This window comes from Aspergillus neoniger (assembly GCF_003184625.1).
Source record: "Aspergillus neoniger CBS 115656 unplaced genomic scaffold BO87scaffold_7, whole genome shotgun sequence".
NCBI classification, from domain to species: domain Eukaryota; kingdom Fungi; phylum Ascomycota; class Eurotiomycetes; order Eurotiales; family Aspergillaceae; genus Aspergillus; species Aspergillus neoniger.
The window spans coordinates 587,888-614,388 of NW_020291135.1; the positions used below are offsets into that span (position 1 = coordinate 587,888).

At 49.9% G+C, this 26,501-nt stretch overlaps 10 protein-coding genes across 10 annotated transcripts; 5 read left to right on the forward strand and 5 right to left on the reverse strand.

Annotated features, from left to right (window-relative positions):
- Nucleotides 1-83: 83 nt before the first annotated feature.
- On the reverse strand, nt 84-1,241 carry BO87DRAFT_384238 (uncharacterized protein; the record flags this gene model as incomplete). Its single annotated transcript, XM_025624684.1, has 5 exons — nt 84-120; nt 176-324; nt 359-426; nt 674-680; nt 1,035-1,241. The coding sequence occupies 5 exons, from the start codon at nt 1,239-1,241 to the stop codon at nt 84-86; spliced, it is 468 nt and encodes a 155-aa protein (XP_025482574.1).
- A 5,091-nt stretch (nt 1,242-6,332) lies between these two features.
- On the forward strand, nt 6,333-9,411 carry chsG (chitin synthase class III; the record flags this gene model as incomplete). Its single annotated transcript, XM_025619192.1, has 6 exons — nt 6,333-6,419; nt 6,502-6,985; nt 7,051-7,412; nt 7,464-8,310; nt 8,376-9,205; nt 9,274-9,411. 6 exons carry the CDS (start codon nt 6,333-6,335, stop codon nt 9,409-9,411), a joined length of 2,748 nt encoding a protein of 915 aa, XP_025482575.1.
- A 495-nt stretch (nt 9,412-9,906) lies between these two features.
- On the forward strand, nt 9,907-11,260 carry BO87DRAFT_374137 (NEDD8-conjugating protein UBC12). The gene is made up of 4 exons (XM_025622718.1): nt 9,907-10,247; nt 10,341-10,431; nt 10,512-10,801; nt 10,889-11,260. Exons 1-4 carry the CDS (start codon nt 10,227-10,229, stop codon nt 11,039-11,041), a joined length of 555 nt encoding a protein of 184 aa, XP_025482576.1. The 5' UTR covers nt 9,907-10,226; the 3' UTR covers nt 11,042-11,260.
- A 76-nt stretch (nt 11,261-11,336) lies between these two features.
- On the reverse strand, nt 11,337-12,139 carry BO87DRAFT_374138 (cytochrome c oxidase subunit VIIa; the record flags this gene model as incomplete). The annotated part of the gene is made up of 3 exons (XM_025622719.1): nt 11,337-11,802; nt 11,901-11,936; nt 12,097-12,139. 3 exons carry the CDS (start codon nt 12,137-12,139, stop codon nt 11,723-11,725), a joined length of 159 nt encoding a protein of 52 aa, XP_025482577.1. The 3' UTR covers nt 11,337-11,722.
- A 410-nt stretch (nt 12,140-12,549) lies between these two features.
- Nucleotides 12,550-16,222, forward strand: BO87DRAFT_404772 (uncharacterized protein; the record flags this gene model as incomplete). Its single annotated transcript, XM_025625885.1, has 6 exons — nt 12,550-13,018; nt 13,082-13,845; nt 14,059-14,142; nt 14,209-14,465; nt 14,537-14,540; nt 14,930-16,222. Exons 1-6 carry the CDS (start codon nt 12,748-12,750, stop codon nt 16,220-16,222), a joined length of 2,673 nt encoding a protein of 890 aa, XP_025482578.1. The 5' UTR covers nt 12,550-12,747.
- Nucleotides 16,208-17,717, reverse strand: BO87DRAFT_374142 (threonine/serine dehydratase). The gene is made up of 2 exons (XM_025622720.1): nt 17,150-17,717; nt 16,208-17,096 (listed from the first exon to the last, which is right to left on the reverse strand). Exons 1-2 carry the CDS (start codon nt 17,484-17,486, stop codon nt 16,300-16,302), a joined length of 1,134 nt encoding a protein of 377 aa, XP_025482579.1. The 5' UTR covers nt 17,487-17,717; the 3' UTR covers nt 16,208-16,299.
- A 222-nt stretch (nt 17,718-17,939) lies between these two features.
- Nucleotides 17,940-19,682, forward strand: BO87DRAFT_374143 (tryptophan--tRNA ligase WRS1). Its single transcript, XM_025622721.1, has 4 exons — nt 17,940-18,125; nt 18,198-18,695; nt 18,751-19,075; nt 19,137-19,682. The coding sequence occupies exons 1-4, from the start codon at nt 18,010-18,012 to the stop codon at nt 19,503-19,505; spliced, it is 1,308 nt and encodes a 435-aa protein (XP_025482580.1). The 5' UTR covers nt 17,940-18,009; the 3' UTR covers nt 19,506-19,682.
- Nucleotides 19,683-19,731: 49 nt separating this feature from the next.
- BO87DRAFT_374144 (Ketol-acid reductoisomerase) lies at nt 19,732-21,391 on the reverse strand. The gene is made up of 2 exons (XM_025622722.1): nt 20,135-21,391; nt 19,732-20,060 (listed from the first exon to the last, which is right to left on the reverse strand). Exons 1-2 carry the CDS (start codon nt 21,310-21,312, stop codon nt 20,033-20,035), a joined length of 1,206 nt encoding a protein of 401 aa, XP_025482581.1. The 5' UTR covers nt 21,313-21,391; the 3' UTR covers nt 19,732-20,032.
- Nucleotides 21,392-22,776: 1,385 nt separating this feature from the next.
- BO87DRAFT_353456 (uncharacterized protein) lies at nt 22,777-24,196 on the reverse strand (the record flags this gene model as incomplete). Its single annotated transcript, XM_025621240.1, has 6 exons — nt 24,166-24,196; nt 23,853-24,102; nt 23,728-23,798; nt 23,283-23,656; nt 23,145-23,209; nt 22,777-23,090 (listed from the first exon to the last, which is right to left on the reverse strand). Exons 2-6 carry the CDS (start codon nt 24,037-24,039, stop codon nt 22,777-22,779), a joined length of 1,011 nt encoding a protein of 336 aa, XP_025482582.1. The 5' UTR covers nt 24,040-24,102; nt 24,166-24,196.
- A 163-nt stretch (nt 24,197-24,359) lies between these two features.
- BO87DRAFT_456803 (aldehyde dehydrogenase family protein) lies at nt 24,360-26,123 on the forward strand (the record flags this gene model as incomplete). The annotated part of the gene is made up of 5 exons (XM_025628753.1): nt 24,360-24,464; nt 24,541-24,813; nt 24,865-25,290; nt 25,345-25,790; nt 25,848-26,123. The coding sequence occupies 5 exons, from the start codon at nt 24,360-24,362 to the stop codon at nt 25,990-25,992; spliced, it is 1,395 nt and encodes a 464-aa protein (XP_025482583.1). The 3' UTR covers nt 25,993-26,123.
- Between the last annotated feature and the right edge of the window lie 378 nt (nt 26,124-26,501).

Sequence of the window (26,501 nt, forward strand, 5' to 3'; positions counted from 1 at the left end):
ATGACATTTCAATAGTGTCATAGCCTCTCCCTGTCTCTCTCCCTTTACTCTTGGCATGTGCTTAGCTTGCCATCCTCCAACAGTCAACCATTCGATAGCCTCCACCACACCTTGACTGGACTACCAAATATGAAGAATAAATTGATTTCTGCACATTATTTACATTCTTACTCACATACCCCGGTGGTTGGCTGGTTCAAGGGGGGGGCCACGGTCATCTTTGGGGCCATCATCCCCTGAATGCAAATTCCGTGCCTCTGACTGGTCAGATGGCATGATTTGGCCCTGAGATTGACAAAGCGTCATCTTCATCTGGATGTCAATCTAATACTATTTCGGTATTTACTAGTAGATGTACCAGAAGCTTTACTAAGACAGGAGCTGTATGTTCCATCATCGGACTCAACCTCTGTGAAAAGATCGTTGCTGAGATACATCAGGAGAGTATTATATGTAATTATATGTAGGCTCGGAAGCCACCAGTATATTTAGGCTATGTAAAATCATCCTACTACTGAATATTAAAATATGGCAGTCTCTTATGCGAGATAACTATCATTTGGATATATATAGAGTGATTAGCGTGATACAGTATGTATTCCCCTGTTCATCGGCCCCTTATGGATAAGCCTTTCGTCTCACCTCTGCGTGAATCCTTCAAAAAAAGACTTACTAAGCGTCTGATGAAGTTGGTTACGCAGTTAAGTTTATCTTGTTGAAGATGACACAGGTGCTAGCCAAATATAGAGATATGAAGATATATAGTCATCAGAGCAGATTATTTCATGATAATGTGTGCTCTTGCATACAGTATACCTCCTCCAGTATATAGTGCTACAGACATAAATATCATCAAGATATTGTTGAAAGCCTGCCCACGTGTAACATCTAAAGTATTATTGCAGCACAAATTTCCGTTCAATCCAACCACAATCTAGGGATGACCTGAATACTAACGTTCGCGACCACGACGAGAACTAGAAAAAGAAAGAATTGATGGTGAGATCGAGCGTGCCCGATGGCCTCTCTCGCACAGGGCTCTCATGCATTTCGGCGACATCAGCGAGAGGGGTGTATCCTGGAGCATCATCCTCCCCGTCAATCTCGTTCCACTCTGGCCGCAATGCAGGATCGACAGGCAGCCGGCAAGATCGATGACTCGATTGATCATGGGTGTCGCCAAGGAGTAGTATTGGATTGCAGATGCCCTTGTGTTGACGTGAGCACTGAGGATCGTCCATGGTTGTTATGTGCTACTGCTATGCGGCAGGTTCAGGTGCGTTTCGTGTTGTTGTACCATGTCTTTTAGAGTATTTTTTCCCATACATTGATGATGCATATATTATCTGGGCCCCAGCACCCTTTATGTGAAAGGGGAGATGGCTGGTATTCGACCTCGTTATCAATTTCCTTCAGTAATATGTGGTTGCTCAGCTCGTCTGAAGACCTAGCGACCTCCTGTGACAATATGTTTACGAGTATCTCGCTGACGGTCAAGCTTTGTGTAATATAAAAGAAGTTCTACGATATCTCGCTAACAAGTGCTTGATCAAGATATCGATAAAATTATCCGATTCCTCATACTACCTAAGTGTATGAGTTGGTATCATGTTGATGAAAGTAGTGAGTTCTGGGACCTCTGGCTTTTATAGGCTGGATGTGGGATATATTGAGATGTCGGAAGGTGGCTGATGATGGCGCCGCAGAGAGATTATATAGTCTAGGAAGATGTAAGGCTTCACCTGATTATATCGTGAATTATATCGGAACTTTTCCCCGTAAACAGGCACTTCACCGGATCTTTCAATTATCTGGCCTGGCCCATGGCCTTTCACCTCCCGAACTCCTCTCTTCGAGGTAGATAGTTACGGATCCGACCCAGAAAGCTCGAAATTGGCAATCCATCTCTATCATGGTAAGATAGTAGGAGTACTATGTACCTCCGCTTCACTTCATGTCTCGACTCTTCGCTGCATACTGTCCACCTGATAGTAAGGGTACATCAAAAGTTCGAGCGTACTGGAAAGGGATGGCCATTCTAAGATTGACAAACTACTCGCGGTATGGAGTCTTTGATACCTATTTCTGGTTGTGGAAGGAGAGGGCAAGCCAGTCTCTGCGGCGTCAAAAGGTACAGAAAATGGAGGCTAGCCTGTGCTCGTGGTTGTGCAGTAGGACGGGTTCACATTACTGCCAAGAACTTGATCAGATTGGATTGAGTCAAGCAGTAAACAAGAGCTACTATCCAATTTATCTGCATTTAAGGTTGATGAAATACTATATTAAAAAAGAAATTGTGGCAAAAACTAATATATATATTCTTATAGTACTAGCTGTACGCTAGTTTATGACGGTTAACATTGAATGTCTTTTTCTGCATGAATGGACTGGAAGATAGTATGCTAACTTCAATCGGCACCAGCCCTAATATATAATACTAAGTACTTCAATGAAACTCAAGTACTTCTACGGAGCATTGCTAGATAAAAGCGGCACTGTTTCACAAACCCCTTAAGGATATATTGGAAATTAGCTGCTGACCCAGAAGAATAACAGCAACCCTAGTAGTACACCGTACAAACAAGCATATTCCACCAAGCATCCACTGCAACGCGCATATCCAGCAGTGCCCGAAGCATGCAAAAGGGTACATGCATAAGACTTTCGCACGAGTCATGCACGATCAGAACAGCCCGAGACTGCGCCCGTCGCTCGTTACGATATGCATACTTCTCCTGTATGGGTCTTCTTTTCAAGTACTACTTCCCTTTCTGTGGCTCTCTTTTTCCACCCCTGAGCTTTGCCCCGACGGTGCTATCATCTCGTCGAAAGGATCTCCGTATTCGTCTTAATACACCGCTCTATGTCTTACTCTCAACCGAAGTCGTTACTTAGTCCCCAGTAGCCGCTGACGATCTGTCTCTCATTCCCGAGACAAGCGGCCAATAGTGAATGCTTCTGCGCTTAGCCTTTGGGACTAAGTAATAGTAGTGGTACCGAGGGTCTTGCTCTATATATATCCCGCCGCTAGTAAATGGACCCAGTGGCTGCAGTGGGATAACTACCATGTATACTACACTGCCGCAATAGATGCACTTCACGACGCACATTCTACTTAGTACATGCGTTTGCTTGGCTTTCACATGTGTATAGATCTGAGCCTATCGCGTACATGTGATCTTGCATCAAGTAACTCACTGCCTGTATGTGTACTGCGGGACAACTCAGTGTTCGGAGATTTACTTATGTGAGCACAGACTAAGCACATACTAAGCATTGATAGGAAAACAATACCGGGGCTTTGTGATGAAGATATTTTGCTACTTGTTTATTACTGACTTAAGCCACGGTACTACTACGTTGCAATCTTATCGTATTAATTTGATTAGGTTGCAACGGCCCAGCGGATGGGTAGTGACCACAGTTTGTATTATCGGTTGTAACCCGTGAAGTAAGAATCACATTCTAAGGTTCATACAAAGCGGAACTACCCGACGACCTTCCAGCGTGGCGACTTTTCTGATGTAAGAGAACCGGTATTCCCGCCGTTCGTGTGCTACTCAAAATATAGCCAAATAAGAGGCAAATTCTGCCAGCCCAGGGCTTCAGGGACGCCGATTCGCGAGCCAGGGAAATTCTGTGTGACTTTGTCGCGCCTTTGGAGGGTGCCACATTGTCTGACTCGCGTTTCACGGGACAAGGGCGACTGTGTTGTCACCGGGTGCTAAAGATAGGATATAGAAAGCTCGAAGCTAACCCCGATGAGGGTTTAGTCCCCTGAGCGCCATAGCTTTCTGTGGCAGTGATGATCATTGACCATTACAGAGAGCTGACCAGTGACATCAAATGATGGCTTGCAAAAGAAAAAGAAAAACCCAAACCAAGAAAAAAGAAAAAAGGATGTGAGTGTGTGTGGACATGCTGGCCATTACCTAATATCAGCACTACTCTCAACAATTGCCAGCCGCTTTGAAACCGCGGCTGACCAGTGAGCATGACCCCTCCAACCGCTTATTGGGCTTTGACTGTCTTTCAATGATCCAGTGTGACCTTGGCAAATTTAAGGATTCCAGGCTAGCGTCGCTGGGTGGCTCCTGATTGACCAACGGCTGATAAACACGGTCTTGAGGCCCCTAGTGAAGGGAGTCTTGAGTTCCCCACAAGCCTATATTTGGCTGGGGAGTTTTAGGGAGTTTAGACTTTTTTAGGTGAGCCCCGCCCCCTGAAACATTCGCCGTATGTCCTGTTTTTCGGCGATACCAAACCTGTCCAATACCAGCCGCAATTAGTTTTCCGATCTCCGATAGGTCACTTTTGACTACTGGTTACTATGGCAGACGGGCAGCTAGCACTACAGTATGGGGGCCAGTTTGGGGGCACTTTTTGGGGGCGATGTTTCGTGTTTGGCAACAAGCAATCTACTAGGTAAGATCAATGACAGCACTCTACAGTAGGTAAGCGGAATCTATGATCTTACCGGGAAGGGGACATTCAATCTGAAGATTTAGGGCCCGTCCATTGCTGACTATTGGTGGCTGATGTTGTTTGTTGTAGGTGGCCGAGTTATGCTGGCGAGGGATGTGGAATGCCCATACTTTCAAGGCCAACAGGACCTTGGAAGTTATCTCAACTCCCTATCGTCAAGCCACCTTATGTTATGCTTCGACATCATTATTACCAATTGTTGGATGTTATTGCAGCACGCGTCTAATAACCACTGCATGATACGAGCAGGACGTGATAGCAATGCAAGAAGTGCCATGGGTGGCAAGAATGATATCCATCGGAATCCTCGATAGAACACGGTGTAGACTTAGTACTAGGTAGGTACTTGACCGCCATGCCACACACAGCCACCAATTAAGGAAGGGTATTACATGGTACCTGGCAGGGATACGGTGACAATACGGGACGGGAAAGGATGTGTTTTCAGGGTAATGCGGTAAAGTAAAGAAACTCAAGTGGACCAGGGTCCATATCCACTGGCCCGTAATCAGGGTTCAGACCCTTGATAATTTTAAATACATAACACTGGAAGTGCGGAGCAAAGAGCCAAGGAGGGGGAGCAGAACAATGCCCTCAACTTGTAACAGTCAGGGGCGTTATGTATTGACAGGGAAAAATTACTACGAGTGGCTCTGCTCGCTCTGTCCACAGTAAGTAAGTAGGAGAAAGAGTCTGGAAGGAAAGATGGAAGAATATGATGCAGGAGACGATCCGTGGGCAATAGCCTGCCCAACCTTGCGGTCAAAAGAAGAAATATGAGGGGATACCAAAGAGGGAAATGGCCAAACAGCCCAGCAATTCATTCCCTTCCCCCAACAAGGCGTGTCTGGATTTCCTTTTTTTAATTTATTTTGTAAATGGAAAGGACAAGGACCTGTGAATAATTAGGAATACTCTTTTTATCTTCAACTTTTCAGGTGGTAGATCAAAGGACAACAAGTAAGACATGAGGGACAGACAAGTGACAATAATTAGGATTTGATCGACTAGTAAGCCAGCAGCCATCATCGGTATCCGCCGTGATCGCAGGAAGATCTCAAGTGTATCCAGCCCTTTGGTTAGGAATCCAATTACCCACACCACCCCCCCCAAGACTTTCCACCCCCGTCTCGAACACTGCCAACCAAAAAAAAAAAAAAAAAAAAACCGCCAGGGCGACCCTTGACCATTACCATTTGAAAGGAAAGCTGTCGCTCTCAGCTTGTCGCGCCTTTCTGGGCCTTTTTTCCCTTTTCTTCCCTTCACTTCCTAGTTTTTTCTTTTTTACCCTTTTCTATCCTGAGACCTTCTCGTCTATCCCCATCCCGCCCAGTCTCACTTCTCTCTTCCTCTTTCTTTCCCTTCTCATCCTCCTCCTGCCCCTCCCGGCTTTGTTTTGGGAAACCCTTTCACCAAAGCCCCAACCCTTCTTGTCCGCCACGGTCAGACGGGCTTCCCGAGCTTCTTCCCTCATCCATCACCTGCGATCGCAAGGTACCTCTGCTCAGCCCTGGCGGCTTTTTCACGTTCCTGCTGTTGCTCGCGCCCTTCGACCAATTTTCCTTTCAACTGTTCGTTCCCCCTTCGCTCGTTTCTACCCTCTCGCGCATCCCCGGCCATTTGAGCGCTTGTTTGTTCTCCTCCCTCCACTTGGGGTGGTTGCCCGCTTTATTTACTTGCTCCGTTGTCTGACTTCCCCAGTCGGTACACTCCTTGCTCCTTGTTTCCCTGATACCCTCACGCCTCATTGCTTCTTGCGCCATCCTTGCATTCTGTTCCCACGGGGCTTTGCTTGAGCGTCCGAATTCAGTTCACACATATTACGACTTTAATCTCGTTCATCAACCATGGCCTACCAAGGCACTGGTAATCACTCGCCTCCCGGCTACGATGACGGTGGTCACCGGCTCCAGGATCTACCGGCTGGAAACAACGTAAGTTTTCATTTCTAGTGGTTGTGTGGCATCGCGCCTGGACGAAAGAATCAGTTAACATGGAAACCTGGATGATCTTTAGTATGAAGAAGAAGCGTCTAGAGGATTGCTATCGAGCCAAACGGGCCCATTCACAGGTCCCTTTGATGACCCCCAGCAGCGCAATCTGTCCCCGGCTCGGCCCACCTCTGGATACAGCTTGACCGAGACATATGCTGCCGATGCGGGTTACCACGATCCCTACAGTGCAGGTGGCTCTGTTTACTCTGCACAGTCTGGAGAGAACCCCGCGGCTGCCTTTGGCGTCCCCGGCCGTGTTGCTTCGCCCTATGCTCGTAGCGAAACCTCGTCAACAGAGGCTTGGCGCCAGAGACAGGCCCCTGGAGGTGCAGGTAGTGGTGGCGGCGGTGGTGGTCTGCGCCGCTACGCTACCAGAAAGGTCAAGCTTGTGCAGGGCTCAGTCCTGAGTGTTGATTACCCGGTGCCTAGTGCTATCCAAAATGCAATCCAGGCAAAGTATAGGAACGACCTGGAGGGCGGAAGCGAAGAATTCACACACATGCGATGTAAGTTACCGCACGGCCCAATCATGCAGCTTCTCGGAACTAATGGAGAATTCTCCTTGGTATAGACACCGCGGCCACATGTGATCCTAATGAGTTTACCCTTCACAATGGCTACAACCTTCGTCCTGCCATGTACAACAGACACACCGAGTTGTTGATTGCTATCACGTATTATAACGAAGACAAGACTCTTACAGCCCGTACGCTCCATGGTGTCATGCAAAACATCCGTGACATTGTGAACTTGAAGAAGTCCGAGTTCTGGAACAAGGGTGGGCCGGCCTGGCAAAAGATTGTGGTCTGCCTGGTTTTCGATGGTATCGACCCCTGTGACAAGGATGTGCTGGATGTCTTGGCCACCGTTGGTATTTACCAGGATGGCGTCATGAAGCGTGATGTTGACGGAAAGGAAACCGTTGCCCACATCGTATGCGCAACCCGAGAATATACACATGTGGAGATTGCTAACACCTGATAGTTCGAATACACGACGCAATTATCCGTTACCCCCAACCAGCAGCTCATTCGCCCGACAGATGACGGCCCCAGCACGCTACCCCCAGTTCAGATGATGTTCTGTTTGAAGCAGAAGAACAGCAAAAAGATCAACTCTCATAGATGGCTTTTCAATGCTTTCGGCCGTATCCTGAACCCCGAGGTCTGCATTCTTCTCGATGCTGGTACCAAGCCTGGACACAAGTCACTTCTGGCCCTGTGGGAGGCCTTCTACAACGACAAGGATCTCGGAGGTGCTTGTGGTGAAATTCACGCCATGTTGGGTAAGGGTTGGAGAAACTTGATCAACCCTCTCGTGGCAGCCCAGAATTTCGAATACAAGATCAGTAACATTCTGGACAAGCCATTGGAGAGTTCTTTCGGTTATGTCAGTGTGTTACCTGGTGCTTTCTCCGCATACCGATTCCGTGCAATCATGGGTCGTCCATTGGAGCAGTATTTCCATGGTGATCATACTCTCTCCAAACAGCTGGGTAAGAAGGGTATCGAGGGAATGAACATTTTCAAGAAGAACATGTTCTTGGCCGAGGACCGTATCTTGTGTTTCGAGCTGGTTGCTAAGGCTGGCTCCAAGTGGCATCTGTCATATGTTAAAGCCTCGAAGGGTGAAACTGACGTGCCTGAAGGTGCTGCGGAGTTCATCTCGCAGCGTCGTCGTTGGTTGAACGGATCCTTCGCAGCCGGTATCTATTCGCTCATGCACTTCGGACGTATGTACAAGAGTGGCCACAACATCATTCGGATGTTCTTCCTTCATATTCAGATGCTGTACAACACTTTCTCGACGATTCTTACATGGTTCTCTCTGGGTACGTTTAGTGGATCCATTCGACTCTCGCACAAACTTGAGGACTTTACTGACTTTAGCAACCAGCTTCCTACTGGCTTACAACATCGGTTATCATGGACCTGGTCGGTACTCCTAGCGCTAGCAACGGTCACACTGGTTTCCCCTTTGGCAAGACGGCAACTCCCATCGTCAACACCATCGTCAAATATGCCTACCTTGGTTTCCTGCTCCTCCAGTTTATTCTGGCTTTGGGTAACCGCCCCAAGGGTTCTCGGTTCTCGTACCTCGCATCTTTCGTTGTTTTCGGTATCATTCAACTCTACGTTGTCGTCGATGCACTTTACCTGGTAGTCCGCGCTTTCAGCGGCAGCGCTCCGATGGACTTCGACACCACGCACGGTGTTGGTGCGTTCCTTGGTTCGTTCTTCGGGTCGACCGGTGCCGGTATCATTATCATCGCGCTTGCTGCCACTTTCGGTCTGTACTTCGTCGCTTCGTTCATGTACATGGACCCGTGGCACATGTTCACCTCTTTCCCTCAGTACATGGCCGTGCAGTCTTCTTACATCAACATCCTCAACGTGTATGCCTTCAGCAACTGGCACGATGTGTCCTGGGGTACCAAGGGTTCTGATAAGGCAGATGCTCTTCCCTCCGCGAAGACGACCAAGGAAGGAGGCAAGGAAACTGTCATTGAGGAAATTGACAAGCCTCAAGCCGATATTGACAGCCAGTTTGAAGCTACGGTGAAGCGTGCTTTGACACCATATGTGGCTCCCGAAGAGAAGGAGGAGAAGAGTTTGGATGACTCGTACAAGAGCTTCCGTACGAGACTGGTAACATTCTGGATCTTCAGTAACGCTCTGATGGCTGTTTGCATCACCAGCGATGGTGTGGATAAGTTTGGCTTCACGGTATGTATATCTTTTGCAATAAACCGATTCCCGATGTTCCAAAAGACGAAACTAACGGCTTCATGCAGAACTCTGCCACCGATCGTACATCACGTTTCTTCCAGGCTCTACTGTGGTCTAACGCCGTTGTCGCGCTATTCCGCTTCATTGGAGCTTGCTGGTTCCTGGGTAAGACCGGTGTGATGTGTTGCTTCGCCCGCCGCTAGAGAAGGTGCGCAGCATAATGAACGAAAAGTTGTCAATGAGGGGTGCTTTGCTCAAGGCCGGCAGAGGCCTCGTGGAGTTATTCTTGGCACATTTTTGTCGCAATTTTGTATTCTACATACGATGTTTATTCTTTGTTTCCCAGGTTCGGCTGTGTTTTGTTTCAGGTTGGATTTGCACATTTCATAGGGACTGCAGGCACGACAATGTTTTGTAGACTCTTAGCGCATTAGAAATGGGATGTATTCAAGGGCGTGGAAGGCGATCGGTTGACTGTTTTACGCGGGGATTCCCACAGATAATGTTCGAAATGAAACCCTCATAATAACAAGAAGTCGCATGGCCAAATAAGGAACGATAGGAAGAGATAATGTAAAAGACCGCGGATATGGAGCAATCCTGAGTGGCAACTGGTACGGGCAGGCGGTGGTGCAATGGGTGGCCCATGGCGTCAGGCCGCCGCCCGCTCTCTGCGGCAGTCTGGCTATCACCTGTCTCTGATAATCACTCTGTTGCCTTTCTACACGCATTAATACAAACCCCTTTCTTCTGCCGTGGCCTGCCACATGTCTACGTTGAGATAAAGGACTTGCTCCTCCTGTCTTGCCATCGTTCCCTCTACGCTGTAGTGGAGATTAGTTGTACCGACCAACGAAAGGACCCCGCAGCCTTTCCTCCCCTCTTCACCCACTCAACAACTACGAAGATTCTAGGATAGCGATCCATACCACAATCCCTAGACCCAGATCTCTCCAAATAATTCTATATCCTACCAAAGCCACACACAGGTGATCGCGAGCCCGCAAGATCAGCCACGATGTTGAAGATATGGTCTATGGTACGTCGCGACTGACTCCCATCCAACCACCACCTGCCAACCAACCAACCCATATGTACCCTCTTTCCACCTCACTAACACCCTCTCAAACAGAAACAACAGCAGCAGCAAGCTGAAAATGCCGAAGGAGCTGCCGGTAAAAAGAAGAAGAAGGTCACCGCCGCTCAGCTGCGCGTGCAACGAGGTCTGAATGTCCCTACTACCATTTCTCAAACCACACCCACTAGGACATTCAACTAACATCGAAATCGAAATATGAGACAGACCTGCAAGAACTCACCCTCGGAAGTACAATGAAAATGTCCTTCCCGAACCCAGACGACATCCTAAACTTCACTCTCACTATCGAACCGGACGAGGGCATGTACAAGGGCGGCGCTTTCCACTTTAACTTCACGGTCAACCAGAACTTCCCGCATGATCCTCCCAAGGTCAAGTGTACGCAGAAGATCTACCATCCGAATATTGATCTCGAGGGAAATGTGTGTCTGAACATTTTGAGGGAGGATTGGAAGCCCGTGTTGAATTTGAATGCGGTTATTGTGGGGATGCAGGTATGGAATTCCTCTCGCTTTTATATCTTGGTCTTCTTGATTTGTGGATGATTGGGGTGTTAATCTGGTTTTTTACGCTGTGTTTAGTTCCTCTTCCTCGAGCCGAATGCTTCCGATCCGCTGAACAAGGAGGCCGCCGACGATCTGAGACAGAACCGGGAGGCGTTCAAGCGCAATGTTAGGACATCGATGGGTGGTGGTAGCGTGAGGGGGATACAGTATGAGCGCGTTATGCGGTGAATGGTGGACCAGCCTGGCCTGCCCCTGTGTGGTTGGTAGGTAGTAGTTGATATCAGTTGGTTGCTCTTGCCTGTTGGGCAGGGGGTATAATTGTGGTGGATGCTGTGTGTGTGTCCGTGTTTGTGTTGATTTGGGGAGTTTTACGTGCATGGCCTACATTTCCACTTGGATTAATTAGCGACTGGATAGATTCCCTGCTTATGAATGAAAGAAATGAACACATTTTTTATCAAATGCTGCCCAGTAACATAGCTACACCTGACCCTCACTACACTCTACAAACCACTTAATCTCCCTCCCTACGACGAACACAAGAACAGCCAACCAGATAATCCCAAACGACCGCATGTATGAGTACAAGCGTATATACAACAGACAAAAAAAAGCACTCGAGGAAACATTCTTCTTTCTTCCCTTCTTCTATTCTTTCAATTCCACACACACAAGCACAAACACATTCAACCCGCACCATCAACCGGAAACCCAACCCAAAACCCACGCAATATACCTGACATCAAAAACAATATCAATCACATCCTATCAGCTACACATTCCCCCACATCCACTTCTCCCCAATCACGTAGCTGACGCATCCTGGTTCCATCCGGCATATTTAACGGTAAACATTGGGTTCCCCAATCAACGCGCGAAGTCGTATGCATATGCGTTGCCGATGCGAATTTACTGCTGGGCAGCAGCGCGCTCGGCCTCGAGGCGGGTGTAGTAGTCGTCACGGGCGCGGACGCGGGGAAGGTGGAAGCCTGTATAGTGGTGTATCGTTAGTGACTGTTATCTCTGGGATGTGGTTTGTTGGAAAGGGAAGGAGGAGGGATTAAAGGAAGGTCTGTTGTATACGTACCGTACCACCAGAGGTAGCCGAAAGTGGTACCGAAACCTGCAAATTAGTCAGTCAGTCAATTGTTCCTCTAGATCGAGTCGGTTTGGTATTTTGCGCGCGGGGCGGATGTCGATGGAACAGCGCTTGTATGCAATTCGAATATATGGGGAGGAAACATCTCGGGTCAATGGAAGCGCGGGGTCGTAGGCGGACTCACCGAAAGCGGTGCTCAGGTCAAGGACCAGGGTGCGGCGGAGCATCTGAAGTGCAAAATGTTAGCTTGTAGGGTTCCAAATCTGGGGGAGGCCATAGGGTTGTGGATGTGGTCCCGGGTGGGTTGGGTAGGAGAAGGGTGGACGTACGCCGGTGATGGGAGCGACGGAGGCCATTGTGAGATATTAGTGTCTTCAGACAGATCTGAGGAACGAGTAGAGGAGATTCGCGCAAGAATTGACCTGCTGGGGTGGTAGTGGGGGGTTGCGGAGAGGAGAGGAGAGGAGAGGAGAGGGAAAGCGAGCGGTGATGTCGAGAGTGAAAGTCGAGGTGAAGCTTTCCGGGCCGGCGTGTAGTAAGCGACGGCTGTGAGTGGCCTGACTTTTGATGGTGGGTTACTGCTGCGACCGTTTCATGATAGCCCAAATATTACACGACTTACAGGGGGAGTACATTTATGAATTGGTTTTTGTTTATCTAGATCTTTAGACATTTTCTTTTAATCTTGTACCACCAGGTATTAATCGAGCCTTGAAGCTGATGACTGGGCTGTAGTGGTATCTGCCTCAGGCATACGCACGTGACCTCACGCGGTTCTTGTGTTTGGCGCCGTTTCTGGATCTCTCCCCATCCATCCATCAAGACCACCGGCGCCATGGTCTCCTCGGAACCCACTGTCAAACGATCCTCTTCTTCCCTACCAGAAGGTCCAGATGCCCCTGATGTAAAACGAACGAAACGCCCTTATCACCATCATCATCGCCTACAAAGTCCCGTCGCCCCAGCGTTGCCGGAACCCGCTATTGTCGACGAGGCCTGCATCGACCATGTCCTCAACCGATCTATTGGACAGTATCTACAAGAATGCGGATTTGATATCGCCGACCCTGCAGCGCTGGACGCCTTTCGCAGGGTAACGGAGGAATGTACGTTGGGAAACCTAGGTTTCAGAAGGAATCGTTCATGATATTGATGGATTTGGTCACTAGATCTGCTGAGATTCGCCTCATATGTGCGCCAAGCGATGCTCTCCAGCCGGCGCATACAACCCATCCCACAAGATTTCGAATATGCCTTGAAAAGACAGTCCGTGCCAGTCAGCGACCTCCTTCCGCACGTGAAACGCCATCCAAACATCGAACCTATCCCCACCCTTCTACCAAGTCCTCCGCCGGAAGAGGACTCGTTCAAGACTTTGCCCTCCTTAGGGCCACAGCTCAGCGGCGAAGACGATCGCGCTCACAACGCCCATATCCCGAAACATTTCCCCGACTTTCCCAGTAAACACACGTATCGTCACACACCGGTTTTCACGGAACGAGAGCAAGATCCGCGCGTCATTCGAGAGCGAGCAACGGAGGATGGTCGGCATGGCGAGGAGGCGCTGCGCAAATTGGCTCGTGCGGCGTTTAAAGACAACAATTCTGGCTCATCGGTCCGGGACAAGAAACAATGGGGACGACGAGCGGAGAGTATGGATGGAATGTTTGAGAAGACTGTTAGAGCACTCGCAAAGAAGATACAGAAGCCCGGGACGGGCCCGGACTCTGCTGGTCCCATGGAGATCGACTCGGGAGCTGGTGCAGATAAAGCCTCCCGCTCGAAGCTGGCGTTGAACATAGAGCTGCCTCCTATCATCAACTGCGAGAGAGACCTGTGGCGACGGGCGCCTACATCTGGGAGCCGACGAACGGAGGAAAACAAGCTATCAAATGCCAAGGATACGCCCGATATGTCGAGGGTGGATAGCTGGGTGAATGCATCATGAGGTGTAGGATAGGCAGAGGCGTCAGGCGTTCAGCTTTTTCATCGTAGCATAACCGAGAAGATACCCATGGAGCAGGATGTCAAATAATGCAACTCAATTGGTTAATCACATAGCCTTAACTGCCATTGTGATTATCAGTAGACTGAACGCCAGTTCAACTCCTTGCCATGCATGTAATCGAAAGGAGACTTCCATCAGGCCGTTGAGCTGCTCTCCGCAGCACGTTTGCGCTCCGCTTCTTCTTTCGCTATCCTGATCGGCTCCCAAGCAGTCGTTTCCACCGTTAATCCGCCAGCGCATCTAAGGTGAAGTAATTGTCAGCATTGAGCCTTTCCCTCAAGCCCATAGCGAAAGGGTAACTCACCGGCGAAACAGCCTCACAATCGGCTTACAATTCACCACACCCGGCTTAGGAATCCCCTCTTGCGGCGGATTGCAGGAGTATTGAACCATCTCCAGCAGTTTGCATTTCTCCAGCTCGACAGGACCGCCTTTGCGACGCTTCTCTTGGAAGTTCTTGGTGACGATGTTGACGTGGTCTGGAAGGCTCTCGGCGGAGAAAACGGGGACAAGAGGAGCCATGGTGATATATTTATCTTGTTATGGTTCTGAATAATGTCTTCTAAGTATGGTGGCTTGAGCAATTCTTCCGCAGCTGGGAATAATGATGAGCTAGGCAGGTGGTTCTGGGGAAAGGAAGAAAAGTGGATGGAGCGGAAGCGTTCGCGTTCGCCGGCGCCGCGATCCATCCTTAACCAGTTATCGTCACAACGGGTCAGCCCGCGGTGGTTTTGTGATTCTATCAACACCTAGAGAGGGTCGGAGTCAACCACTACTTACCCACTAATTCAGCGGACAATGTCGAGCTTTGTCACATTTGTAGATATTGCAATTGTGTCAAATGGCTGCTAACTTTGGGGGAGAGATTCTTGGGGAGGTGTATGAGGAGAGACTTGACGAGGTATGTATGGGTCGGTGTTTCGGTTCACTGCATGGTTCTGCATCATAGCCTTATTTTCGTCGTGGATACTTTTCTGAAAGCCTGCTGAATCGATGCTAATGTGAGAAGCTTCTGCATGACCTAAGAAACCTATCACATGGGATTGGTGATAGTGATACTTTGAGGCCCCGACTGGGTGTCCAGGTGCTTGATGATCTTCTGGGTGTTTTCACAACGCCTGTCCCTGCTGCACAGAACATACATCTGGGAGGGGATCTGCAACATGATCATTCTGGGGATACCCAGGGAGCAGACTTTTATGGCACCGAGGGCAAGCTCCCGGCTCAAGGCGAACTTATCAACGATGAGCATGTGGGCATGCATAGTGTGCCGATGTTGAACATTAACCGCACAGAACCAGTCCTGGAGATCTCTAGCAAGCTGTCTGCAGCTGGAAAGTCGCATCTCCTGTACTACCTCGCTGCAGTCGCTATCTTACCATCCGTGTTCAAAGGCGTCCCGCTCGGTGGGCATGAATCGGCGGTGATATTCATTGACACGGACGGTCGATTTGATGCTGAGCGGCTGAAATCGGTGGTCAGAGGGATTGTTCAGGCCAGAATTGACGCACTAGCTCAGGGTTCATCTGAAACTTCTTCGGAAGCTGACAGTGAGGATTTCGAAACTATGCTTGTCGCCTGTCTGCAACATGTCCACGTCTTCCGTCCACAATCATCAGCTGCTCTCCTTGCTACACTTCAAAACCTGGATGCCTACATTCTTGACTTACCTCGCCATTTGTCCTCCACCAGACCCGTGCATACTATCTACCTGGATAGTGCCAATGCGTTCTTCTGGCAGGATAGATTACAAGACGAAATTGCCCGAGTGGAAGATATCGGGCGGGTCGATGCTGACTCGGAGCATGAGCCTACTCGGAAGCAACGGTTCCAGATTTCAGAACTATATGCTGCACTTGTAGCGGAACTGAAAAGATTACAGCGACTTTTCGGTTGTATGGTGGTTTACACCACCACTGTTCAAGGAAGATTCCACGGTGCTCGTGGTGGTAACCCAGCGTATACGCCGGCAGGACCGTACGACTTATATAATCCACGCCCCTCTGTGCCAAAGGCGCCTTCTTTTGGGTCTGATTTGCCAGCTCCTTGGGGTCGGTTCCCTACTCTACGGATTGTTGTTCAACGTGATTCAGCTCGTCCCTTTCCGCCAACCATGACTGCGCATAATGCGCAGCGCGGTGCGCCTCGTCGACAAGCAGTTGTCAGTCGCGGAAGGTTCTCCGGGTGGGTAAATGAATGGAGACGCGAGGAATGGCCTCGTAGGGTTCTGGATGGCTTAAAACAAAATAATGGCGGCAAATTCGCCTTTCGCATAGGAAGAGACGGGGTCGACATTGGTTGATACATTTCTCATCTAGCTATGTACACTGTACAGACGTGATTTGAAACAGTGGCCCCAAGCAGGTTATACATGCTTTCTTAACTGAACAACTTTCCAATGGCCTCAACCGTGGTGTTTCCACCGCTGAACACGATGCCCACATCCCAACCCTCAGGAGCCTCCTTTTCGACCAGTCGTCGGAACTCCTCGTTGTATAGGCAAACGGCCAAACCCACCACAGCGCTTGGCTCTACTACTACCTTCATGCGTTCCAGGACCAGACGCATTGCCGCCTTGATCTGCTCCTCCGTCACAGCATATACGCCAGCGACCTCGTTCCGGTTCGAGATCACCTCCCAGTTCAACAAGCCAACCGGTGTCCGCAACCCGTCCGCGATGGTCAGTGTCGACACTGCCGGAACCCGCTCCCCGGCTTCCAGTCCGCGCCGGCAATCGTCTGCACCTTCAAAACTGGGTTCCGCACCAAACACCTTGGTCGTCTTGTCCGAGAAGAAGGTTGCAACACCGGAATTGAGACCGCCTCCACCAATGGGTGTGAAGACAGCATCAAGAGCCTTGGACCCCTCGCGAATGCTCAGATGTGGCTTCTCAGCCAGCAGCTCCCTGTACTGCTCCTCAAGTTCGAGAGCCGTAGTACCCTGGCCGCAGATGATATTGAAGTCATCATAGGGCGGGATTAGAATGGCACCGGTCTTGGCCTGCACATCAGCGACGACAGCTTCGCGCTCGACGCTCGTGGAACCACTGAAGATGACCTCTGCACCATGGGAGCGCGTTCCAGCGATCTTGGAGGGTGTGCTAATACTGGGCATGATAATGTAGGCGGGAACACCAAGGGTGGCGGCGGCGAGAGCGAGAGCTTGAGCGTGGTTTCCTACACAAATCGGTAAATAAAGTTTCGCTTCACTCAAAAGTGTTTAAGCCTACCAGAGCTGTGGGTGATGACACCCCGTTTCTGTACATCCTCCTTCCCCCGTTCGGTGATGAGACGTAACAGAGCATGGAAGGCTCCTCGGGCCTTGAAGGCGCCTATCCGTTGGTAGTTCTCGCATTTAAAGAAGAAGCGGAACTTGGGATTGGCAGGAGCTTGGCCCTCAAAGGAGGTGCCGGTCAATGCCTCTGGAGATTGCGGCGCCGAGGCAATGGTGTTGAGGGTTTGGCAAGTGAGGAGAGGCGTGCGGTGCACATAGGGTTGGATGAGGGAGTAGGCATCATGAATAGCTGAAGGGGTCAAAGATTGCACGAGCACGGAAGGGTCAGCCATTCTGAAAGACTTGATTGTCTATAGACTGACTTCCAATGGTAGAGTACTGATCTCGATGACTCAGTGGTAAGTATAGTAGTATGATAGAGTTGCGGAGAAAAGGGCAGAGGGGAAAAGGCCGGGTGATAAGCGGGCATCCGAGTCAGCGCTGGGGATATATCTCCGCCATCGGACCCCCGCATTGCGCCAACACAGTCGAAACTGGGAAAATGCAAGGAGTTGAGATTGTAGAACATCAGCTAAGGCTGAGATCAGATTGAAGTAAATTTAATTTGCAGAAATGTCATCTCTATTGCGTGGCATATGTTGGACAGTCATTTTACTCCGATAGCAACAATACCCAAATAGGACTAGCGCGCTGTCATGCCGCATCTTCCCCGCCACGTGACTGTGGCCGAATCGGGCAAGGGCAGGAGGGGCAAAAGAAAGACTGAATAGATTCATCTCGTCGCTCCCTGACTCACTTCTCCTCGTTGCGCTTCCTTTCCAAACCCCCTCCACAGTCCTTGAACAGATTGCAATCATGGCCGAGGAGCAGTCGCACACCGCGCAAGAACAGGATATCAATCCTTGGTCCGTGGAGGGTGCCCGCGACGAGAACGGAGAGGTGGTCGCCATCAACTATGAGGCCATCTGTCGGTATGTGTTACCCCGCCATTGAAGCGCTTATTGCAATCCACGCAACAACCAACTAACCACCTCCAATCACAGGAAATGGAACACCTCCATCATTGACGACAAGCTCCTTGAGCGCTTCGAGAAGGTGACTGGACACAAGCCGCATCGCTGGCTCCGACGCGGGCTGTTCTTCAGTCACCGTGACTTCGACCGCATCCTGACCCTCTACGAGCGTGGCGAGCCTTTCTTCCTTTACACCGGTCGTGGTCCCAGTACCGGCAGTCTGCACCTGGGTCACACCATCCCCCTGCAATTCACCAAGTGGCTGCAGGATGTTTTCGACGTCCCCTTGGTCTTCATGCTTACGGACGACGAGAAGGCTTTGTTCAAGGATAGCATAACGTTCGAGGATGCCATGCACTTCGCCATGGAGAACGCCAAAGACATTATTGCCCTGGGATTCGATCTCAAGAAGACCTTCATTTACAGCGACTTGAAGTATGTTAGCAACCACTTCCTCATGAACGCCTGGGAGTTCGGAAAGCTGGTCACTTTCAACCAAGTCCGTGGTGCGTTCGGCTTCAACGAGAGGTATGTTGATCTACCCATTCCATATAAACTTCATCGGGGGACTAATAAACCCCAGCACCAACATCGGTCGCATCTTCTTCCCCTCCCTTCAGTGTGTCGCCGCTTTCGCTACCTCCTACCCTGAGATCTGGAAGGACGAGCCCTCCAGCGAGCGTACCCAGGAGATTGCCAACATCCAGTGCTTGATCCCTATGGGTATCGACCAGGATCCCTACTTCCGTCTGCTCCGTGACAACGCCCACCGCATGCGTTTCCCCTCCCCCAAGCCCGCCTTGATCCACTCCAAGTTCCTCACTGCCCTGCAAGGAGCAGGCGGCAAGATGTCCTCCTCTGACCCCAACTCGGCCATCTTCATGACCGACACTCCCAAGCAGATCAAGGTAAGAGTGCTAGCCCCCACTAATCTGCTTTTTGCATACTAACAGATCGCGCACAATCCAGACCAAGATCAACAAGTACGCCTTCAGCGGTGGCCAAGTGAGCATCGAGGACCACCGCCGCCTGGGTGGAAACCCCGACGTCGACGTTTCCTATGTCTACCTTACCTACTTCGAGGAGGACAACGCCAAGCTGGAAGAGATCTACAAGAACTACAAGAGCGGTGAGCTCCTGACTGGTGAGCTCAAGAAGATGACCATCGAGGTGCTGCAGCAGTATGTTGCTGCGTTCCAGGAGAAGAGAAAGGAAGTCACCGACGAGGTGCTGGCGGCGTACATGAAGCCCCGCAAGCTGGAGTGGAAGGGCAACCCCAACCCCGTTCCGGCCCCTGCCCCTGCCATCCGCACTAAGAAGGAAAAGGAAAGCGCGTGACTAGTGAACACTGATTGTGGAGTGAGTGGCTGGCTGCAGGATTGGATTTATGATGCTGGGGTTAGATCCATATACCGTTGTCTAATATCCAAGCGAAGACATGAAAGCGTTGAAATAAATAGATTTGGTGTTCGGTTGCATTGTGTATAGATTGTATTCATTATCCTCTTTCAAGGATTTCCAGACATCAATTTCAAATGTATTGATACTCAGCAAAATGTAAACTTTGAGAATAGACTTGGTAAGATCGGATCGCGGGGAAATCTGGCCCCGGATGATCTGCCGCCCGTTGCAATTTTCCTAGTCGATGACTCATGACCACCTCTTTCCTACAACTGCCACTCCACACAACTACAATTGACACTCAATTGAGGAAAAGAATATGAAGAAAGAATAAGAAAAAATTTATTCCGGCCCGATATACAACCCAGTTAAAATAAGAAACTCGACTGAAAACAATTCCCTAGATCATGGTACATCGTAACTTTTCCCACCGGGGATATGCTAATAACACATTATGAATAGATTTACTTCTGGTTCTCGGGGCGGAGGGAGCTATAAAGAATAGAAATGTTAGCGAATGCTCAATTGATATATAAGTATTATGGGAGGGGTATGTAGTAACGTACCGAACGGCCTTGCCGGCGCGCCAGATTTCGAGATCACGGATGTCCTGCATCTCCTTCTCGTACTTCTCGCGGTAGTCCTTCTGGGAGTTGTACTCGAGCGAGCGCTTGGTCTCGGAGCCATCACGGACGCTGTCGTAGAGCTCGTTGAAGAGGGGCTTCAGGTTGTCCTTGAAGCGGTTGGACCAGTCGAGGGCACCACGACGGGCGGTGGTGGAGCAAGCGGCGTACATCCAGTCCATGCCGTTGGCACCGATGAGAGGGTAGAGGGACTGGGTAGCCTCCTCGACGGTCTCGTTGAAAGCCTCGGAGGGGGAGTGGCCACGCTCACGGAGGACCTCGTACTGAGCGAGGAACATACCGTGGATACCACCCATGAGGCAACCACGCTCACCGTAGAGGTCGGAGTAGACCTCCTTCTCGAAGGTGGTCTCGTAGAGGTAGCCGGAACCGACGGCAACACCCATGGCAATGGCGCGCTCCTTGGCCTGGCCGGTGACGTCCTGGAAGACGGCGACGGAGGAGTTGATACCACGGCCCTCACGGAAGAGGGTACGGACGGTACGGCCGGAACCCTTGGGGGCGACGAGGATGACGTCGACGTCGGTGGGAACATCAACCTTGGTGAGGTCCTTGAAGACGGGGGAGAAACCGTGGGAGAAGTAGAGAGTCTTGCCCTTGGTGATGAGGGGCTTCAGGGTGGGCCAGGTCTCGGACTGGGCGGCGTCGGAGAGCAGGTTCATGATGATGGTACCCTTCTGGACGGCCTCAGTGACATCGAACAGGTTCTTGCCGGGAACCCAGCCGTCCTGGATGGCCTCCTTCCAGGAAGCACCATCCTTACGGACACCGACAATGACGTTCAGACCCTGATCACGGAGGTTGAGACCCTGACCGTGACCCTGGGAGCCGTAGCCGATCAGGGCAAGGGTGTCGTTCTTGAAGTACTCCTGGAGCTTCTCACGGGGCCAGTCCTCACGCTCGTAGACGGTCTCCTTGTCATCGGCGAAGGTGATAGTCTTAACACCGCGGGAGGGGACGACGGGGGTGGCGGTCACACGGGGGAGAGCGGCGGAGGCAGCCTTGGCCAGGGAGGGACGGGGGAGAGCAGCAGTCACGACGGACCGGGGGGCCGAGACGCGGGCCAGGCGGAGGGCACGGGGAAGTCCACGGGAGGCCATTGTGTGAAGAGGGTGTGAGAGGAAGAGGGGAGAGGGTGAGATGGATAGAAAGGAAGTGAAGAAATTGGATGGGAAAGAGGAAAAGGGAAGAGGGAGGAGGGAAGCAGCCGGTTGCAACTTTATAAACTCGTTGCTGGGGACGAGATCGGCCTGCTCTGGGGCACGTGATCCGGAGTTGGACTGCCACTCCCCGGCCGATGTCGGATTGCCGGGCCTTTGATTGGTCAATGGCTGCGCGTTCCGTGGACGTGGAGATCACCTGAGGCGCGGGCCTTGCCGCTTCGGGGTTAGTATGTCGCCGCTCGCTACGGGGAAGTCACCTGACACGCAGCTGGGCTTTTTCTTTCCTGTTGCAGGTTTTGATGCCCCAGATGGAGTCTGGGGAAAGACAACTCGGTGACTCACGCACCTTGACTCAGTGCTGGTGATGGAGCTATACAGAGATTCTAACCGGATTGGCTGTCCGAGGACTGTATGTTTCGACGCTAAGGGGTTCTCCAAGGCCTAGATGACCCCGTTTCAAGTGTTAGCTAGCTAGCTAGCTAGATTCTTGGCATGTTGAGTCACTTTAAGTAATGATATAGAGTATACTGGGAGGATTTCAATGACTAAAATGTAGAATGCCGAGATAGGAGTTTAGTTTTGGAAGCTTATAACATTATAATTGTACATTTTAACCCAATTCTAGTACATGCCAGGATCATAACATTTGGCAGGACTGCTCACCACAATATTATCCGAGATAAATATAGTATTTTTCCTTTGGCTTGAAGCGTAGTGCTCTCCAAATCAAACCATTGGGAACATATCGGCTCTGGGAATACCTCGCAACATAGTACCGATCAATAAGTTGATGACAATCATCGAAAGCCAAAATAAAAACTATATATAGCTTACTGCATCCCTTAAATGCTTTTGCCCTTAGCTTGGCGATGACTGCTGATGAAAAGCGTTTAGAAATCGGAATTGAATGTAATATAGCGGAACATGATCATGCGGCCTTTTTTTTTTGGACAGTTCTGTTCAAAACCCGTCTCCAATCTCGCATCAGCCTTGAGTAACCCTGATGACTAGTATAGGAAACACACTGCTGTCAGCACTGCAATGATTTCTTACAGGTGAGGTAGCAGGAGATATGGTATGCTCGACACTAGGAAGCCACTGCGTCTCAATGCATCCCCCATCCCCCTCCACCCTCTCAAACGTAGAGGGATACCATACATATGGAGCATTATCATGTCGATAGTTCTCATCTATGGAAAGCATTCATGGACAGCAAGAGGATGAGAAAGAGTTTCACACAAGAGCAGCTTCGTCCTTCCATCTTTTTCTGCCCTTGCCGTTAGCACATCTCGACCCACAAATTACTAGAGATGGGAAGAGTTTATACTAAAGTCTAATTTGTATAGACTGTGGTCGAAATGATTCCCGACTTTCTTAACAATTCCTTCGAGAGAAAGGTTATCACCCAATCTGCACCTCTATGTCCGTTGTTACTCTTATATTTTCGAGTTCAATCGCATTCCCAGACCGATGACAGGTCCTCCCCCCAATTGCACACCCGCCTCGTAGCCCTTTCCGGCCATCAAAACACTCCTGATCCATACCACCAGACCAAGTTGTGCCGGTCGAAGAATGCCCTAAACTTGAAGTTGTCCGCTGTTTGTGACCCGCCGATGTACATCGTGGAAACATTCCGCGGATGATTGGGAGACAGGAAACGACTAGCCCGACAGATGGCTCGATATGGGTCCATAGAGTGGCGTCGTAGATAGTATCTAATCATAGTCAACCTGCTTCTCGATGTGTTGGTTTATCATGAAGAGTCTCACATGTCACGTCCTTCAGGTCGATGTAGAATAGAACTATTATTCGATATATACTTGCGAAACACACACTATCAAGGGGAAGAAATATTAAAAATAGTCTTTCATCAAGAGCCTGAAAGCAAGAAGCCAATGTCAACTCACAATGCACCTAGCGCGAAAACGGCGTTCAACGCCAGCTTATCCTGCCATGAGCGATGCAGTCTCCAAATCATAGGTATCGGGACTGCGAGAATGACAAAGTCCATGACCACGTTGAACGCCTGGTTAACAATGATGAAAGTAGTTGCGCTGAAGCAGCGTCCCTTGACATTTATATCCCAGTAGGCGCGAAGCGGGCGGCATTGCAATGCACAGGCCAAGAAGATACCCGAAGACCATGCGGTAATGAGCATATTCAGGCAGAAGGTGAAGCGAAGGAAGCGTTTAGTGGTGAAGAGGCGGCGGTAGAAACAGATTAAGGAGATCTTGATCACCGGGGTCAAGACGAAATAAGTGAATTGGCTAGACAGGAATATCTAGTTGAATCTCAGTGAGAGCTTGAAGGACAAGGCTGCTGAGGGTAATGTATCTTAAGTGAAATACCCACTTTATAGAACAATGTAATGGTCCTAGTATCGAGATCAGAGAAATGGTAGCCATTCCCACCAATGAAACACCCTGATGCAATTCATCCAGTCAGGCAGAGGCTATTGAGAGCATCCAGAAGCTTACACAGTATCAGCTCAATCAACATCCCCAACATCAATATGACAGCCACGAAGCAGAGACAATCATCTACCCCGAATCCAGTGCGCCGCTTAACTCTGGCAACAAATCGTAAAGCCATACTGAGGCACGCAAGGCCGACCAGGACGGAGACAATCACAATCATCTCCTTCCCCTTGGCGCTGGGGCCCATCCTGATTCACAGATGACGCGCAATGAGCCTCAAGGAGGAGCAAAAGGCAACATGAGTGAGGAGCTGCGGAGAATCAAGTCAGCTTTGGGTCCCATTAGGCTTTTATTGCGTTCTGGGATCAGATACTCTTTCTTCCGATGGGGTTGTGCAATGTAACCCCTAGTGACTGCGTATGAGCGGGAGGGACGGGCTGGCAATCCCCGTCAGTGGCTTTCTTCCATCAAATCCCTGTGTCACCAGCCCACGTCCTTCTTCCACCTGCTCACCACTAAGAAAAACTAGCAAGTCGTTTTCCATCCTTACATCCTGTGTGACCGATCATGGATCCTTATTCCACGGCTATCGCAGCCTCTGTCGCCAAGGTTCCCCTGCTCATCAACGGCCGAGACTATGGCGGCTCGCACCTGTTCGAAGTTGAGAGCCCTGTAACCCGGCGAGACTTGCTGGAAAGCAGCATGTGCTACGTTTACCGATGCGACGACGGCTATTGAGACAGCGAAGGCAGCATTTCCAGCGTGGGCTCGTACCAAGCCTGCCGTCAGACGTTATATCCTGCTTGAGACAGCCAATGTTCTCGAGAGACGTCGGAGAGAATTCGCAAACTATATGCATATTGAGACGGGTGCTGATGTTGAGGCCATCAAGGGTTTTGTCATTCCTCTTGCGAGCAGTATGCTGAGGGATATTGCAGGTCGCATACCTTCAATCTGTGGGAGTGTACCGGTGGTTGAAGGAAAAGGTCAGAGTGCCATTGTCTTCAAGGAGTCCATGGGTGTCATATTAGGGTTGGTGTCCAGGTAGGGAAAGCTGATCGTATTACACCAGTCGACAGTCTTGCTAACAACGCATATCTGTAATACTGCCCCTTATATATCCGGGATTCGTGCAGCAGCCTGCGCTCTCGCAGCTGGAAATACCGCTGTCCTTTTGTCTTCAACGCAGACTCCGCGATGTTATTGGTCCATTGGCCGAGCTTTTTGGGAAGCTGGCCTTCCGGATGGATGCTTGAATATCATATCTACCTGCCGAGAGGATATGCCTCAGATTATGAATGCCATGATTGGGCATCCGGCGATACGGAAGGTCAATTCCACGGGGAGTATATATGTGGGGAAACAGATTGCTGCTATTTGTGGCATGAACCTCAAGCCATCGTTGATCGACACTATGGGGCAGAACTACGCCATTGTTTGTGCGGATGCTGATGTCCCGGTTGCTGTGGAGGGCGTGCTGGCTGGAGTTATGTTGAACGTATGATTTGTCACTCACTCTCATCGGTGAGAATACATTACTGATTAAGGATAGTCCTATCGAATCTACATGTCAACTGGTCGTATCCTTGTTGATGCCTCTATTGCTGAAGAATTCATGGAAACCCTGAAATATGCTCTGAGCATGACGGATGCCCAAGTGCTTCCGCCCATATTCGTCAAAGCATTTATAAAGTCTCACGTGGGGAGCCTGATTACGAGCGCTGTGGAATGTGGAGCCGAGTTACTCCATGGAAAGCTTGAGACAGAACCAAGTTGCGACGGTGTTCTGAGTATTGGCCCGTTCGTGCTCGCTAATGTTAACCCAAACATGAGAGTGTGGCTCGAGGGGGAATATACTACATTGACGGCTTGCATGCTTGTCAGGAGCGACGATGAAGCTGTCAGAATCGCCAATAGTGTTGGATACGGTAGCTCTGCTTCCGTTTTCACGAAAGACCTTCGTAAAGGTCTTGCAATAGCTAAGCAGCTGGAGTTTGGGTATGTTACCTACCTGAGTAGATGAGAATGGCTAAGCAGAGATACTGACTGATCCAGCGCTGTGCATATAAATGGTATGAATAAGCATGATGAACCGGTCCTTCCATACGGTGGAATAAAGGACTCCGGTTGGGGGCAGTTCAATACAGAGGAGGGATTGAATGAGTACCTTGTGACTAACTCTGTGACTTGGAAGGATTGAGGCAGCATATGAAAGAGGAGAGAAGTACATTGTCAGATGCTTATCTTGCTTGGTGACTTGTAAATGTTTGGAAAATACATGTCTGGCAATGGAAGATGTATCACCAATTCGTTCACATATATGCACTGCTTAGATCTAAATGAACCTCAGTGATTGCTTTGCTACAGTATGTCGTTTACAACTGGTACATGGTGGTCCCATACAATGGTGACAAGGAACTCAGACCCATACTTATCGACTGATGACCACGGGGCTTCAATTAGAGAGACAGATTTACCATTAGCATTTCCCACAACAGTTTCGTGCTATTAAGTATGTACTGATCCTAAAAAGCAGGCATGATCTTGCAAAAACTACCATTCATTGTGTTCATCAATGCCCGTGTTTCTCTCCAATCCCCTCACCGTCTTCCTCTTCTAACTCTTCTACCTTCTTCTCTTCACCACTCTCTGTCATTTCATCATCGTTAACATTCCATCTGGAAAGCTGCTCCGTCACCCCTGAATACC

What these genes read in the sequence shown, in the direction of transcription:
- BO87DRAFT_374143 (XM_025622721.1), top strand. Translation starts at nt 18,010, where the DNA reads ATGGCCGAGGAGCAGTCGCACACCGCGCAAGAACAGGATATCAATCCT. An exon ending in AACTATGAGGCCATCTGTCG is followed by an intron (nt 18,126 to 18,197) that starts GTATGTGTTACC and finishes CTCCAATCACAG; the next exon opens with GAAATGGAACACCTCCATCA. An exon ending in GCGTTCGGCTTCAACGAGAG is followed by an intron (nt 18,696 to 18,750) that starts GTATGTTGATCT and finishes AATAAACCCCAG; the next exon opens with CACCAACATCGGTCGCATCT.
- BO87DRAFT_374142 (XM_025622720.1), bottom strand. Translation starts at nt 17,486, where the DNA reads ATGGCTGACCCTTCCGTGCTCGTGCAATCTTTGACCCCTTCAGCTATT. An exon ending in TGTCATCACCCACAGCTCTG is followed by an intron (nt 17,097 to 17,149) that starts GTAGGCTTAAAC and finishes CGATTTGTGTAG; the next exon opens with GAAACCACGCTCAAGCTCTC.
- BO87DRAFT_374144 (XM_025622722.1), bottom strand. Translation starts at nt 21,312, where the DNA reads ATGGCCTCCCGTGGACTTCCCCGTGCCCTCCGCCTGGCCCGCGTCTCG. An exon ending in CGCGCCGGCAAGGCCGTTCG is followed by an intron (nt 20,061 to 20,134) that starts GTACGTTACTAC and finishes TATTCTTTATAG; the next exon opens with CTCCCTCCGCCCCGAGAACC.
- BO87DRAFT_374137 (XM_025622718.1), top strand. Translation starts at nt 10,227, where the DNA reads ATGTTGAAGATATGGTCTATG. An exon ending in TGTTGAAGATATGGTCTATG is followed by an intron (nt 10,248 to 10,340) that starts GTACGTCGCGAC and finishes CCTCTCAAACAG; the next exon opens with AAACAACAGCAGCAGCAAGC. An exon ending in CGGTTATTGTGGGGATGCAG is followed by an intron (nt 10,802 to 10,888) that starts GTATGGAATTCC and finishes CGCTGTGTTTAG; the next exon opens with TTCCTCTTCCTCGAGCCGAA.